The 15,416-nt window shown below is 43.5% G+C and overlaps 1 protein-coding gene and 1 long non-coding RNA gene across 2 annotated transcripts; one reads left to right on the top strand and one right to left on the bottom strand.

Moving 5' to 3' along the window:
* The first annotated feature begins 3,523 nt into the window (after positions 1–3,523).
* Positions 3,524–4,803, top strand: LOC122027780. The gene is made up of 3 exons (XR_006124517.1): positions 3,524–4,341; positions 4,488–4,576; positions 4,746–4,803. It is a non-coding gene; the product is annotated as an uncharacterized LOC122027780 (long non-coding RNA).
* A 7,772-nt stretch (positions 4,804–12,575) lies between these two features.
* Positions 12,576–14,273, bottom strand: LOC122026641. The gene is made up of 2 exons (XM_042585372.1): positions 12,907–14,273; positions 12,576–12,645 (listed from the first exon to the last, which is right to left on the bottom strand). The coding sequence occupies exons 1-2, from the start codon at positions 14,271–14,273 to the stop codon at positions 12,576–12,578; spliced, it is 1,437 nt and encodes a 478-aa protein (XP_042441306.1).
* Between the last annotated feature and the right edge of the window lie 1,143 nt (positions 14,274–15,416).

The raw sequence follows: 15,416 nt of genomic DNA, 5'->3' as shown, positions 1-15,416 counted from the left end.
CCCTAGGTTTAGATAACCTAGCAAATCCTACTAGATTCGGGACCAGCTATCTCGTGAAGTAAAAGCACAGTTGCCGGGCCCAAGAAGAAGTTGATTATTATTTTGAAGTATTATAAGTATAAGTTTTTGAATAAGTAAAGCAAGTTTTCCATAATTATAAAGTATTAAAGGACAAGTTTAGAACAGATGAATTAAGTTTCATCTTTAAAATCAGCAAGCTGAGTTTTCTTTTATGCTAGCAGCTTTTACATGTTTAGTTTCTTACATGTTATTTATTTGCTAGATGATGAGCATGTTTAGCTTTATATGTTAGCATTTCAGTTAGTTTGCTTTCTTTATTAGTTTATGAGCATGATTAGCTATACATGTTTAGTATATCAGTTAGTATGATGTCCTTGCCATTTGTGAGCATGAGTAGCTATACATGTTAGCTTTTCTGTTAATTGATTTCTTAGCCATTTATGAGCATGAGTAGCTTTACATGTTAGCATTCAGTTTTAGCATGTTTTTATTTCGTATACATGCATATCGAGTTTTTGTGAGTTAGATAGCGCTTACTAAGCATTTTGCTTATAGACTACACTTCCTCTTACTGCAGATACAGGAAAGGAAAAGGTATAGAAAGGAAGGCGACAAGGAGGTGTTCGAAGGATGTGTGATGCCAGGACTATGGAAGCCTTGAGACTAGAAAAGAAGTTTTAATTTTAGTTTCCGCATTTTAGTAATTAATAAACATTTGAGTTGTATTTTAAGTTCATGTCATTTGAGATTATTCTGTTTAGATTGCATGTAGGATGAGTTTAGTTTAGTAAGTAGATATTTGTGTGTTTGATATTTATTTAACTGCGTGGTTGATTGATATGTGTTCCAGCCGCTTGTGGCTGAGTATATATTGCATGTATTGTTAAATATAGTCACCGGTACAGGGGAGATTCTGCCGAATTTTTTTTGGTAGGGTTTCCATGTGATTTTTAATCATACCGGTTAAGTAGAGTTAGTAGTTAAGTAACGGTCATCCTTAGAGTGTAGTAGTAGCAAGAAGGGTGGTCGTTACACTTTCATCCCAGGCCTGATTAACCACAGAGCAGCCTCTATCTAACTCCGACCATGTCTTATTCCAGGTCTGTGTAATCGAAGGTCAGAAAGTAGGAGTGATGCATAGATCCAGGTCTGAATTCGCAGACTGAGGAATCTGATAATTATCTCCAGTTTGGGAAAGCCTGAGCACTTTAACAACTGCAGATGCCTTTTCCCGAGGTCCTCCTTGTATACCGCGCTAGCGCTCTTCCAAACATGCCCTTGGGCGTGACTTCCGAGGCAGATCCTATGACTCTCATTGTTCCCGCCTATTATTTGGCACCGCTAGATGATAGTCTGACTAAATTACCCCTCTGATAGGTATCTATAAATATTCTTCTCCCTCTTGGCTAGTCACGCTTGATATCCCTTTCTTTCCTTTCGCTTGCATCCTTCCTGCTCCTACCCTTTTCGACTAGATCCTTCTTCGCTTAACCCTCCTTTTCGTTTACACTTATTATGGCGTCTTCTTCTTTTCTTTCTTCTTTGGTGTCTGTTTTTTACCCCGGCTCTTCTTCTTTCGATGAATATGCCCGAGAAGACCTACGCTACACCTATGGGGTCGGGGATGACGTGCAAGTAATCATCCCTACTGGAGTACATCGATTCTCTAATCCCCCTATTAGCTCCAACACCTTTTTTAGAGAGCAATTTGTGGCTGGCCTTCGCATTCCTATACATCCTTTCTTTACCGACATAGGCCGCTATTTCCATATTTCTTTGGGGCAACTGACGCCAAATTCCATAAGAATCAATTATGGCTTCGTAATTCTGTGCGAAGTGTGTGCAATATCCTGGTCCGCCCACTTATTTCATTGTTTCTTCACCCTACAGCGCCAAGAAGAAGGCGTATTTCATTTTCGACCCCGTCTTCGCACTAATTTTTTCTCCTCCTTACCGCCTTCCGACCCTAGCTGGAGAAATCAAATTTTCTTTATTGCTTTTCCTCGTGACGTGGAGTGGCCTCTGCTATGGCAACAATCACTCCCCCCCTCTCCCGAGCTAGGTGAATTTCATCTGGATGCTTCTTATTTGGATGCCTCATCTCGCCTAGCTGGATGGCGTATTAACTTAACACGTCTTCTATCCGAGGAACTGTTGTCCTACTTCCGCCTGAGTAATATGACTCAGGAGACACCTCGCTCGCTAGGTAAGCTTTTCTTTCTGTTCTGACATTACTGCATAAACATTTCATTTCTCCTGGGGGCCTAGGGAAAATAATTTCACCCTTTACCCGGTGCAGCTGAAATCCTGACCTATGCTTCAGAGGTTCATCCCCTCCCTCTAAGTTACATGGAGATAATGAGACGAGGGCGAATTATCCTGGAGAGAAGAGCACTTCCCCACTCGTTCTTTCCCCCTATCGGTGAGGCTTCCTCTTCTCATCCTCCGCACAGACCCATTCGGCGAGGGTCTCATGCTGCTCTACCTTCTTTGCTGACTCCTCCGACTCGCTCTCGGACGGCTAGAGCCCCTCGATCAGCCACTCCCTCTCGCCCTCGGGTTGCTCCTCAACCTCGACCGGCTACTCCCGCTCGTCCCCGGGCTCCCACTCGCCCCCGGGCCCCACGTACGGTCCGACCTGCTTCATCTACTCCATTATCTTTTGTTAGTGCTCCTAGATCCACTTATATCCCTGGTCGGGAGCTCGGCGAAAGAGTGACGGGCCTTGGTGGGGATACAGGCAACGTTCCCTTTACCAGCTCTGCCTCTCGGGATGCTTATCAAGATGCTCGTCGAGCCCGTGCTGCGAATGATCACTTGAACCAGAATGTTTACAGTCCTTCTAGGCGCAGGGCTCGATCACCCTCAGATGACTCCGATTCTGACGACCAGCCACTATCTCAGAGGCGTCGGCGCCGAGCCCCTCGCATGATACCAGACTCGAGTCCCTCATCTATTCCTTCTCCTCCACATGTAGCTGACTCTACCCCATCCCATCAGATGACTCCACCTCCAATCTCGAGCCATGCAGACGACCCTCCTGTTCCATCCAGTAATCAGGCCGTGCCCCTGTCGGCTCAACCGTTCCATACGCCACACACTCCAGGTGATGAAGCTGGCCCTTCAACACTCCCTTCGGCTGTCTCCCCTGCAGAGCCCCCTCAGGGACCGTCTTCTGCTCCCTCGGGTGCTACCGCTGAGCCTTTAGCTACTCCCGGCTCAACCGCGGGTCCTTTAGGACCTCCTCCGCTTACTTATCAGGGCTACTGCACTACTTTTCCTTCTGAGGCACAGTTAGGGTGTAAAATACCGAAAAATAGGCGAATATTAATAAGGGAATTTTCTGAAATTTTTGGAAATTTTTCGGGAATTTTTCGGAGCTCGTATGGATGAGTTAACATGGACAAAAACGGGGTCCGGAAAAGCATGTTTAGGCTACCCCATTTAAGCGAGGAAATGTTTATATTTACATTTCCTTTTTCTTTTATTTTTCTTTATTTCTTTTCTTCTCCCCTGCCGAAATTCTCACCCAACCCTTCTCGCGCCAACGCCTCCCCCTCGCGCCTCTCTCTGCCCTAACCGCGGGCCATGGCGGTTACCTTCTCCCTCTCCTCGCCAGCGACGCTCCTCTTCACTGCCGTCAGGATGCCATGCGCCACCGCACACAGCCGACGCCGCCGGAGTACTGCCGACCCAGCGACGCCGTCCTTGTGCCCTAGCGAGCCGCGAGCCTCTAATTTTGTTCTTATCTCCCGAGCCCTCACAGCACTGACGATCTTCCTTCCTGCGACGCCAATCGCCAGCAACGCATGTCATCCGCCTCGATGCCCTAGCATCTCCGCCGGCCAATTTCTTCTCTGCCGTAGTCGTCTCCACCACCGCCACCTATTCGACCGATTTCTGTGCCCTAGTTTTGGATTCACAGCCGTTCACGCTGAAGACTCTCTTCTCCTCTCTTCTGTCGATGCTATCTTCACCGGCCGACGAGAGCCAACCGAGGGTAGTCGTTTCTCTACACTGGTTCTCCTCTGATAACCTCTGTTCCAGCCACAGTAGCGTGCCCTAGTCGATCTTGGGAGGTCACAGATTGGTGAGGAAGTGGGGCTGTAGTGTTATTTGATCAGCAACAGAAGTGTTATTTGATCAGCAACAGAAGTGTTATTTGATCAGCAATAGAGGACCTTAGTCCACAGAGGTGAGGACTGTGAATTGAAGGAAGAATTACAGCGGGTTTTTGTGTGCTGTGGATCAAGATACAATTGCTTGTTCAAATTTGGCAGCAAGCAACCTTTCACCGCAGTAACTTAGCTGTGAATTCAGGTAAGATACTGGGTTTTGGTCTTAGTAGTAGATCTTAGTGTAATTTGATTATTTTAGATCGTGAGACATGCTGTAGAGAATTTGATATCTTACTGTAAGAACTCCTGATTGATTTATTTTGGGATTTGTTTTCTTCTGGATAGCAGTGGGCGATTGGTTCGAAGTTGTTGGATTCCAGCCACCACAACACAGAATGGCTGGTTATTTTCTTGATCACCATTTTGATTAGATCAGTGTAAGTGTTTCGGCCAATGAATTTCTGTTATGTAGATTGGATTGTTAGTTGTGTTAGAAAGAGATGTTTATGTAGGTTGATTAGAATTTTATCCTATTGGTCGTTGAGATTTTATTTTGCTATTCGTTGAGTTCTAGCTAAATAAATGTATGTATATCGTTTGACACAGGACTTTGACGCGAGACGAGTATCTCGGAGTCAGAATTGGACCTTTTTTTTTTGTCGGAGGCGGGTACTTTTGACTTATTGTCCTTGATATGCTTAGTAATGAAATTAGCATGTTGCATTAATTGTGTTTCTTATTTGTTCGGTTAATCACTGCCCAATACATGTTACCTGTTTGATTGGTTGTTTGTTTGCATCTCGTATTGATCTCGTACCTGATTTTTCATGCTCATGGGTAGTGATATAACCATGTTTCACATGTTCAGGACCTAGGTTTGATACCTTATTGATCAGTATATCTTGATATGATTTATTCACTATGGTGCCCATTGTTATATGTCCAGAGGTTGATTTAGTATATTACCATGCTTAGTGACATGCACCATTTGCATGATCGCATGCTGTGCGATAGGTTGCTCCATTATTGTTGCAGCATTGATCATCGCTCGGTCCGCCGCGGCCACGGGTAGCGTGACACGCGTGGTAGCTCTTCCGCTCCGTTGGTCCGCCTCGTGGGTAGTGTGTGACGCAGTGTAGCGTTAGAGATCCCTCCCGTCATCGTCGGAGATGAGAGCATCAAGGCCCCCATTTATGATTTGGGGTAGAGATGCGTGTGTACGACAAGATCCCGTCCTCTGGTCACCATCGTGAGTAGTGATGCGAGTGCAGTCGTCATGCCCTACCCACGGGTCCCACTTGTCAGGAGTTGTGGCGTCGGGGGTGACCATGACATTGACATCATACGTGATGCATTTATTGCTTGTGTTTGTGTTTCCTGCATTTATATGTTGCATATTATTTGGATACCTATGTTCGTGCATACAAGTCTTTTATACCTTTCGGTGATGTTTGTCCTTATACCTGTGTCTGGTTAGTAAGTCATCTGCTTACTTCGGTTTGCATTTACCTTTATTTTTATTAGGAAACTGTACGCATGATTAGTGCTAGGTGTTATTTCTTTACTTTGCATATCAATTGTACCTGCTGAGTGTTGGACTCACCCCACCTCCATTGTTGATATTTTCAGGTTGATGCTGTCAGGAGAGAGTTCCAGTTGCTGGTCCCTGCAGACCTCGAGGATATGATTGGTTTTCTTTTGGTTTCTTTTCTGTTCTAGACTGTTTTGAACTTGTTATGTTTTGGATTATTTTACTTATGGACATCGTAAGGATTTTATTATGTCGATGGATTTGGATTTGGATTTATTCTACTACATGCGTGCCTGGACGGCAGAAGAGGTGAGTTCATCGGATTTGAGCTTTACGAGTGTAGTGGAGTAGGGTTGATTTCGAGTCAGGGTATTATCTTTCTGTTTACTTGTTATATAAACTGCGTGGAATGTGTGGTTGTATTTTTATTGTTTTTATTATTCCAGCCGCCTGTGGCTGAGGTATGTGAGGATGTAGAAAAGTTTCATATTGTCCACCGTACAGAGGAGATGCTGTCAAAATTTTCTCGGACAGGAACTCCTCTGGGGCGTGACAATTTAGTGGTATCAGAGCCAGGTTACGATACTTGCTAGGTGTTCTGGATTTTTCGGGATTTATCTGATACCAATTTATTTGGTATCAGAGCGGGTTATGATACCTGCTTTGGTGTTCTGGATTTTTGGATATCTATTTCGGTTTGTACGGATTTCCGTTATGGTTATGTTTCGGATTTCCGTTTTGGATTTATATGGATTTCCGACGATTTTCTCGTTCGGAATTTTGAGGTCAAATTGGGGACTGAACAGCGATGGAACATCTCCAGACGGCATATAGGTATGATGTTAATTTTATAGTTTATGACAGGTATTAACATTTTTTTTTTATTTAGTACATGTTTGGTTGTTGTAGCACATATTACATGTGATGGGTTAGCCATTGAGCATGGTTGACCTTAATAGAGATCAAGGATTATAGTCTCTGGTGATTTTTCTTATCATACCATCAGTAGTTTTAGCTTCTGTTACTACTCGTAGGAGATGGAGGCACATACCAGCCTCTGCTATTGTTAGCTGGGTAGTGGATGATACCTACAGACTCCTGTTGACTTAGCCAGTAGAGTTTTTATACTCATACCTTTTGGATATTAGGGTACCCGATACGATGGCAATTGGTCATCGGGGGTTATCATGTTTGATCATTGTTGAGAATGGTTTGAGGTTGAGGAATATTGTGGGATCAGATATTGAGATGTGTTGATTTCTAATGATTTATGAGAGTAAATGTTATGTGGTTGTCTGATGATCAATTACTAGATATTTGTTTTGATGATCTATTAGTGGATAACTATTTTGATGATTTATATTTGGGATGTCGTTGATGGTGACATAATGAGTGTCATGTATGATATTTACAGGTTTGATGATTATAGTTGGTGCTCAGATTATAAATCGTGTGCTAGAGAGTTTATGGTTTAGTGTGTCTATGCGATTTTAATAAATCTGGTTAGTTTTGGTTAGTTAACAGGATGATAAAAATTGATATTTGCTTCCTCTGATATTGGATTATGTGGATAAATAATGATTTGATGTTTCGAATGTTAACTTGCTCTCATGAGGAGTAGAAGACTGATTTATGTTTGTCGAGTTGGGTAGTTGTGGTTTGATATACCTTAGTTGCTTGTGGAGGATTAAGGTATTCTTGATTAGTTAGTAGATGAATGATTTAGTTTTGTTGGTTGATCAGTAGAGGATTGCCATACTCTATTTTTAGAGGTTCGAACCTTTAGGATATTTGTGCTTAGTTATGTATCTAAAGCACATTTGAGTACATGTTTTGTACTGACGTGGAAAGGACTGATTTAGCCATATATCACTGACGACTTGGATATGTTATAGAGGATCGATGTATCCTATTCCATGAAGACTTTGACCGTGGACTGTATATACCTGGTGGGATAACTTAGAGGGTGCATTGGGATATGTGACCCTGCTGATGTAAGGAAGTGTAGAGCTAATTGCTTAACACTTATGGGATACAATCGTTACTAGTGTATACTGGGAGAGTACATTTAGATTTATGATGATAAAATTTTCCCCATTAGATATGGTCTTGGTAGTGTATGACATTGACTTGCAATGTTATACCATGGTGTGTATATCTTTCTTGTCCGATATTAGTTCCTTTGAACCTAGAGCAGGGTTGTTACTGGATGATTAGACTGCTTTATTTTGGGTTGCCTTTGATTGATGTATTCATGCTTGATACATATGCATGAATTTTGTTTAGATATACCCGTAACCCATGAGTGTTGGTAGCATAAGGTTGGTCTTTTTGGTTGAGCTGGTATGCTGATTTTGCATGTCTATGTTGCATGTATATTATGATTGTTATGTGTTGTAGGAGTCCTATGGTAGACTGTCCATTTGCAAGTAGTATATGTATCCATGTTCTGATATGGTTTGAAGGTTCCTTGTGGATCATAGATATATAGTTCGGTGTATGTATCTGGATGTATTATTGAAGATATCTTGTCGATTAAATCCGAGTTGTAGTATAAGTACATCGGTGGTGTTTTGATGGAGGCATTTTGTCGATTTAATCTGAGTTGTGATATGTACATATGTGTTTGGTGTGGTATCTGAGGTATCTTTTTGATTATGTTTGATTGTGAGTGCACCTGGGTTTAGTATATTTTATTGGAAGTATATGTTGGTTATACTATATGTTATGTGAGTGTTGTTTGAGGTGTATTGTTGATTTTACCTATGTTGATTTTGCACACGGGTTCGGTATGCATTGTTGGAGATATCACGATGATTTATACCTATGTTGTGAGTATGTTTGGTGTGTACTAATTGGAGGATTATGTCGATCATACATATGTTGTGTGAGCACGTGTGCCAGGTATATATTGGTAGCAGCATGATGATTCTACTTATGCTGAATGCAGAATGTGGAGTGACTGCATTATGTCATTTGTTGGATTAACTCATCAACTAATTCTCCTATCAGTGGATGACCCACTAGGATGCTGATAGAGTTGATGATGGATTTGCTGGTAGCGAAGCATTGCTCCCACATATTACGGATTGCTGGTAGCGAAGCATTGCTCCTATATTTATTGCGATATATATTCTAGATTATTTGTAGTGGAGTGTTGCTCTTACATATTGAGGATTTCTTGTGGTAGAGCGTTGCTCCCACATATGTGGTGTTTCCTGTGATGGAACGTTGCTCTCACACTGGATAATTTATTCTTTGGTGATTTATGTTGTTGATGATCAGATTTTTTTTTATTTATTATCGGAGATCTTATGGATAAGAATGTCTGTGATACGGACATTATGTGTCTTGGTTTTTTCTTGGCCATATAGGTTTACAGTGCCTTAGATGTTTTCAGTGACATGATAGTTTTGGTATTCCCAGGATGATGGGATCGGTTTTCATTGTCTTTGTTGACGATGTTGTGGTCTATTTCGGATCCACGGTGAGTCACGCACATCATCTTTGCATAGTTCTAGAGATGTTTCGATGGAAATGTCTAGATGTGAAGATCAGTACTGCGTATTTTGGTTGTCTTCTGTGAGATGTTTGAGACACATGGTCACCAGTAGGAGTATACCGTGGTCCCACAGGAGATCGATGTAGTTACCATTGGGAATAGACGGAGTATATAGAAGAAGCTCGCAACTTCCTATGTTTGACTCGATATCTCCGGAGATACGTTGAGGGTTTCTCACGGATTGCTATGCTACTTACACGCTTGACCATGAAAGGCGTGAAGTTTACTTGGATTGAGGATTGCAAGACCAGCTTCTAGGAGCTGAAGCGGAGACTAGTGTCGGCTTTGATTTTTTTTTTTTTGATTTTTACCTTCTGGAGAGGACGGATTTGTCCTCTACACCGACGCGTCTCTACAAGGTATGGGTGCTGTTCTGATGCAGCACGGTAGAGTATTCTCATATGTTTCTCGATAGTTGAAGGAGCATGAGAAGAAATACACAGTTCATGATATGGAGTTGGCCGCTATTATTTTTGCCCTGAAGATTTGACGGCATTACCTGTATGATATTACATTGAGATTCTCACTGATCATCGAATCTCAAATATCTGTTTTACTTGGAAGGAACTTAATCTTCGACAGAGGAGATGGATGGAGTTCCTGAAGGATTATGATTGTACCATTAGCTATCACCCGGGAAAAGCTAATGTGGTTGCCGATGCACTTAGCCAGAAGTCCAGAGGGACTTTAACTTGCTACCGAGTTGTGGTTATAAACTTGATTCAGGGTTTCTCTGTGTTAGACCTTGAGGAGCAGGGACAGACCGAGCAGGATAGTCTTGTTACCATAATTGCTGAGTCGTCGATCAGGATGAGAATCCGAGAGGCCCAGTTGTTGGGACCTCATAGAGCTCAGCGAGGCAGAGTGGTCCTTACTATCGGACGGAGGATGTCAGAGGCATAAGACTGCTGGAAGTGTTATACTGACCGGAGTCGGAGACTCTTAGAGTTCTTCATATACGACCATATATTTTTGCGAGTTTCACTCACGAAAGGGGTGAAGAGATTGACCTCAAAGGTAAGCTAGCTCCGCGATATATTGGACTTTTCCAGATCTCGGAAAGGATTAGAGTGGTAGCTTACCGGTTGGCACTATCGTCGTCTTTGGCAGGCGTCCACGATGTATTCCACGTATCTATGCTGAGGAGATACGTACCTGACCCGACACATGTGCTGGCAGATATCTCAGTTTCCGTTCAGCCTGACGTCACTTATGAGGTTATTCCGGTATGGATTATCGACCGGAAAGAGCGTCAATTGCGGAACAAGACTATCCGACTGGTTAAAGTCGGATGGTAGCATCATTCGGATGAGGAGGCTACTTGGGAGCTCGAGGATACGATCCGAGCTCGATATCCCCATCTTTTCACTTGAGGTATGTGATTTATTTACCATTCAGCGTATATACTCTATATCTGTTGTTAGTACTTGCTGATGGTAGATAACGAAATTTGGGGACCAAATTTTTATTAGTGGGGGAGAATATAAAATACCGGAAAATAGGCAAATATTAATAAGGGAATTTTCTGAAAATTTTGAAAATTTTTCGGAGCTCGTATGGACGAGTAACAGGGACAAAAACGGGGTGTGACATAGGGTCTCAGGCAGATGTTCCCACCAGCTCTCTGAAAATAAAAGGTTGTCTGGCCACCCGATGGGAACAAAGCCTGCGGCATATGGATTCTTTGCCTCCCCCAGCCCAAATGGATCAATTTGCAGAGTTATACATCAAGGTAACCCTCAAAACTTTCCCAACTGTTGTTTTCCCTACTCTTATCAGATACTTCTTGCATATTTCAGGCCTGTGCAGAATCCATGATAATAAACCATTCCTTCCACGCTACTTATCATCAAAATAAGATGTTACAAGACCATGTTGCTGAACTGGAATTACAACTGAATGATCCTGCCCAGGCCAGCCATGCTCTGCGAGCAGAGATAAAATCTTTGACCAGCAGGAAAAATAGTCTAGAAGTGTCCCTAGCCTTAACTGAGCAAGAACTTGCAGAGCTTCAGGAGAAGCAGAGTCAGGCTGATAATGTGCACCAACAAAGTATGGATCAGCAGGCTTTAGAGCATCAGAGAGTCATGAACCGGCTGGTTCAGAAACTGCACGCGGCTGAAACTCTGATACAAGACTAGGACCAACAGTTAAAATCGCAGGAGGCCCTCTTGAAATCTAGAGAGACCCAACTGACTTCCCAAGCAACAGAATTGGCCACTGCCAGGAGCGAACTAGTTCAAGCTAGGGCTGTCACAGAGGGCGTGTCCACAGCTCTGGCCCTTTACAGAGAAGGTGAAAATGATCGTTATCTGCGACACCGAGCCGAGTATCTGCGTTCTTCGGAATTTTGTGCACAGGTGGGACATCGCTTTTCCACATCTGCTATCTATGGAGTTGGCGGGGCTTTGCGACAACTTCATGAGCTGGACTATTTAAAGTCCATTCCGCCTCCTGAATTCTTAGACCACGATCGGATCATCAAAGAGATTCCAGATGAGATATTTGCCCCTTTTGACTGACATTTCTTTGACTTTTTGTACATAATGGTTCAAAAATTGCTTGTAAAATACTTTGCTGTTTTCGTATTCCCCTTCCAATGCTTGCTTTAAATTTACATATACTCTGCTTTCATATTTCTCGCTTTTCCCGATCTACTTGTCTTCGATTTGCAAACCCAACCCGTAAAATAAATCACAGCTCAGCTCATCCCTCGATCTGCGCTTCCCGGCCTATCTCTTCAAACTCGATAAGGTCGTAGATAATTAGTGCTCCAGGGTCTATCTAACTTTTTACCTCGTTCATCTTGTAAATAATAGGCTCCAGAGGCTAGTTTTTTAATGACTTTATAAGGTTCATCCCATTGTGGTGCTAGTTTCGTCACATCCCCTACTAGCTTGATTTGCTTCCAAACCAAATCTCCTTCTCCGAAGAATCTGGGAATTACTCTTCTGTTGTAATTTTGCCTCATTCTTTGTCGATAGGCCTCCAGCCGAGCCACTGTTTGATTGCGGGTCTCACTAATAAGGTCCAGCTCAGCTAACCGCCGTTCTGCATTTCCTTCATCGTATAATGTCCTTCTGACCGACGGTACTCCAATTTCTATGGGTACCACTGCCTCATTACCATATACCAAGTGAAATGGCGTCAGACCTGTGCTTTCCCGAGGTGTTGTACGATAAGCCCACAGAATACTGGGCAGCTCTTCCACCCAATTGCCCCCAACATGATCTAGTTTGACCTTCAAACCTCGAACTATTTCTCTGTTAATTACCTCGGTTTGACCATTGCTTTGAGGATAAGCTACTGAAGTGAAAGCTTGAGTTATATCAAATCCCTTACACTAGGCTTGTATCCTCTGTCCTTGAAATTGTCTCCCATTATCAGACACCAGCTTATGAGGAATATCAAATCTGCAAAGAATGTTTTTCCACAAAAATTGAATGACAGCATCTTCTGTGATCCGAGCCAGGGCTTCTGCTTCTACCCATTTGGAAAAATAGTCCACAGCTACCAACAAGAAGTGCCTCGGACCTGGTGCCATTGGAAATGGTCCCACGATATCCATGCCCCATTGATCAAAAGGACAGGACACTATAGATGTTCTTAACAGGGCTGTAGGTCGATGGGTCAAGTTTTGATGTTTCTGGCAGGACAAGCATGTGTTCACCAACTTGTGAGCATCCCTCTGTAAAGTAGGCCAGAAATACCCGGCCAGGAGCACTTTGCGAGATAATGTTCGACCGCCTACATGATTACCACAGCATCCCAGATGTATTTCTCGCAGGGCCTGATCAGCTTCCTCCATACTCAGGCATTTAAGTAATGGTCGGGAGAAGGACTTCTTGTAGAGCTGGTCCCCGATCATTACATAAGCATGAGCCTGCCTTCTTATCAACCTAGATTCCTCGGGGTCGGTCGGTAAGATACCATGCCTAAGATAGCTGATCATGGGTGTCCGCCAATTAATAGTTGCTTCTGCATTGTTTTGCAAATCTATCTGGGCTTTCAAAAAGGTTTGTGCTGTTGATCGATCCAGCACCCAAGTAGTTAAAGAACTGGCCATCTTGGCTAACTCATCTGCCCGCTCATTCTCCGACCGGGGTATTTTTGTGACAGTGACCTCTACAAATTCTGCCTTCATCTTCTCGTAAGCTTCTTGATACATTTGCAATTTATCACAATTTATAATAAAGTTACCTGTAACCTGCTGAGTCACCAACTGGGAATCCGAATAGATGATTACCCGAGCTGCCCCGACATGCCGAGCTGCTTGCAATCCAGCCAATAAAGCCTCGTACTCTGCTTCATTATTCGTGGCTCGGAAATTCAGTCGCACTGCCACCTGGAGTATATCGCCTTGAGGAGATATTACTAAGACCCCAACCCCACTTCCATGATGATTAGCAGACCCATCCACATAGATCTTCCATGTTTCTTCAGGGCTGATTTGATGTACTTCTGTTAAGAAATTTGCCAGGGCTTGTGTCTTAATAGCAGTGCGCGGCTGGTATTGAATATCATATTCTCCCAATTCTGTGACCCATTTGATAAGCCGACCTGCAACTTCTACGTTGGTTAGTGCTCTTCCCATGGTGCTGTTAGTTAAGACGGTGATTAGATGCGATAAAAAGTAAGGTAGTAACTGCCGAGTCATAAGAACCAATCCGTAAACCAACTTCTCGAGCGCCGTGTATCGGGACTCGGCTCCTTTCAATAAATGGATGAAGAAATACACTAGTCGTTGTGCATTGTCATGCTCTTTAATGAGCACTGCCCCTACAGCCTCAGGGGTGGCTGACAAGTACACCCATAAAGGTTCTCCTACAACTGGCTTAAAAAGAGAGGGCAGGGTCTCCAGGTACTTTTTCAGCTCTTCAAAAGCTTTAGTGCATTCTTCATCCCACTGGAATTTGGAGGCCTTCCTTAACACCTTGAAAAAAGGAGCGGCCCGGTCCGCAGATCTGGAAATGAATCTTGACAGGGTTGTTATTCTGCCGACCAGCTTCTGGGTTTCTTTTAAATTCTGAGGAGGCTGCATATCCTTGAGCACTTGAACTTTTTCCGGATTGGCCTCTATCCCTCGCTCGGTCACCAGGTAACCCAAGAATTTTTCTCCTTTAGCTCCGAATAGACATTTCAGGGGATTGAGTTTCAGCCCATATTGTCGGAGAGTCCTGCATGTTTCTTCCACATCCTTGATCAAATTTTCGGCCAACGGGGATTTGATGAGTATATCGTCTACATAGACTTCCACATTTCGCCCGATCTGCTCCCGGAAGATTTTGTCCATCATTCGCTGGTATGTGGCTTCGGCATTCCTGAGGCCAAAGGGCATGACAATATAACAGAAAGTATCGTCAGTCGTAATAAAACTAACCTTTTCTTGGTCTTCTCGGACTAGAGTTATCTGATGATACCCCTGGTAGGCGTCCAGCATACATATTCTTTCACATCCGGCCGTGGAATCTACCATTTGATCGATCCGGGGCAAAGGATAGCAATCTTTGGGGCTAGCTCGGTTGAGGTCCCGGAAGTCAATACATACTCTCCACTTATTGTTAGGCTTTTTCACCAAGACTACATTGGAGAGCCAGGATGGAAACTGAACCTCTCGGACATGTCCTGCTTTCTTGAGTTGATCTACTTCGGCTCTTATTATTTTATTCTGGTCAGCTGAGAAATTTCTTTTCTTTTGCTTCACGGGTCGGGAGTCAGGTGGTAGATGCAACTTGTGTTCAGCCACCTCTGGTTTGACCCCAGGAAGTTCTTCAGTAGACCAAGCAAAGACATCCCGATTGCGGATTAAACACTGAATCAGTTCTTCTTTGAGGAAAGGGGGAAGGTCACTAGCCACCCTGGTCAGACTCTCAGGTCTATCAGTATGTAGTTGTATTTCTTCCCAAGGGATGGGTTCCTCAGCTGTAGGAAGAGGCTCTTCTTGAACAACATGAACACCTCCGTCTTACATCCTTTGATGCTTCCGAGCCTCTACTCGGACCATATCGATATAGCACCGCCGAGAGACCTTCTGTTCTCCTCTAACTTCCCCGACCTGCTCCCCCACAGGAAACTTGATTTTCTGGTGAAAGGTCGAGACAGCGGCCCTAAATTCATGCAGAGCGGGCCTCCCTAGAATAACATTATAAGAAGAAGGGGAGTCCACCACTATAAACGTGCTCCT

Source organism: Zingiber officinale, chromosome 10A (genome assembly GCF_018446385.1).
Source record: "Zingiber officinale cultivar Zhangliang chromosome 10A, Zo_v1.1, whole genome shotgun sequence".
Taxonomy (NCBI): domain Eukaryota; kingdom Viridiplantae; phylum Streptophyta; class Magnoliopsida; order Zingiberales; family Zingiberaceae; genus Zingiber; species Zingiber officinale.
Note: the sequence above shows the minus strand (reverse complement) of the source record. Positions and strands in the feature narration are given on the sequence as shown.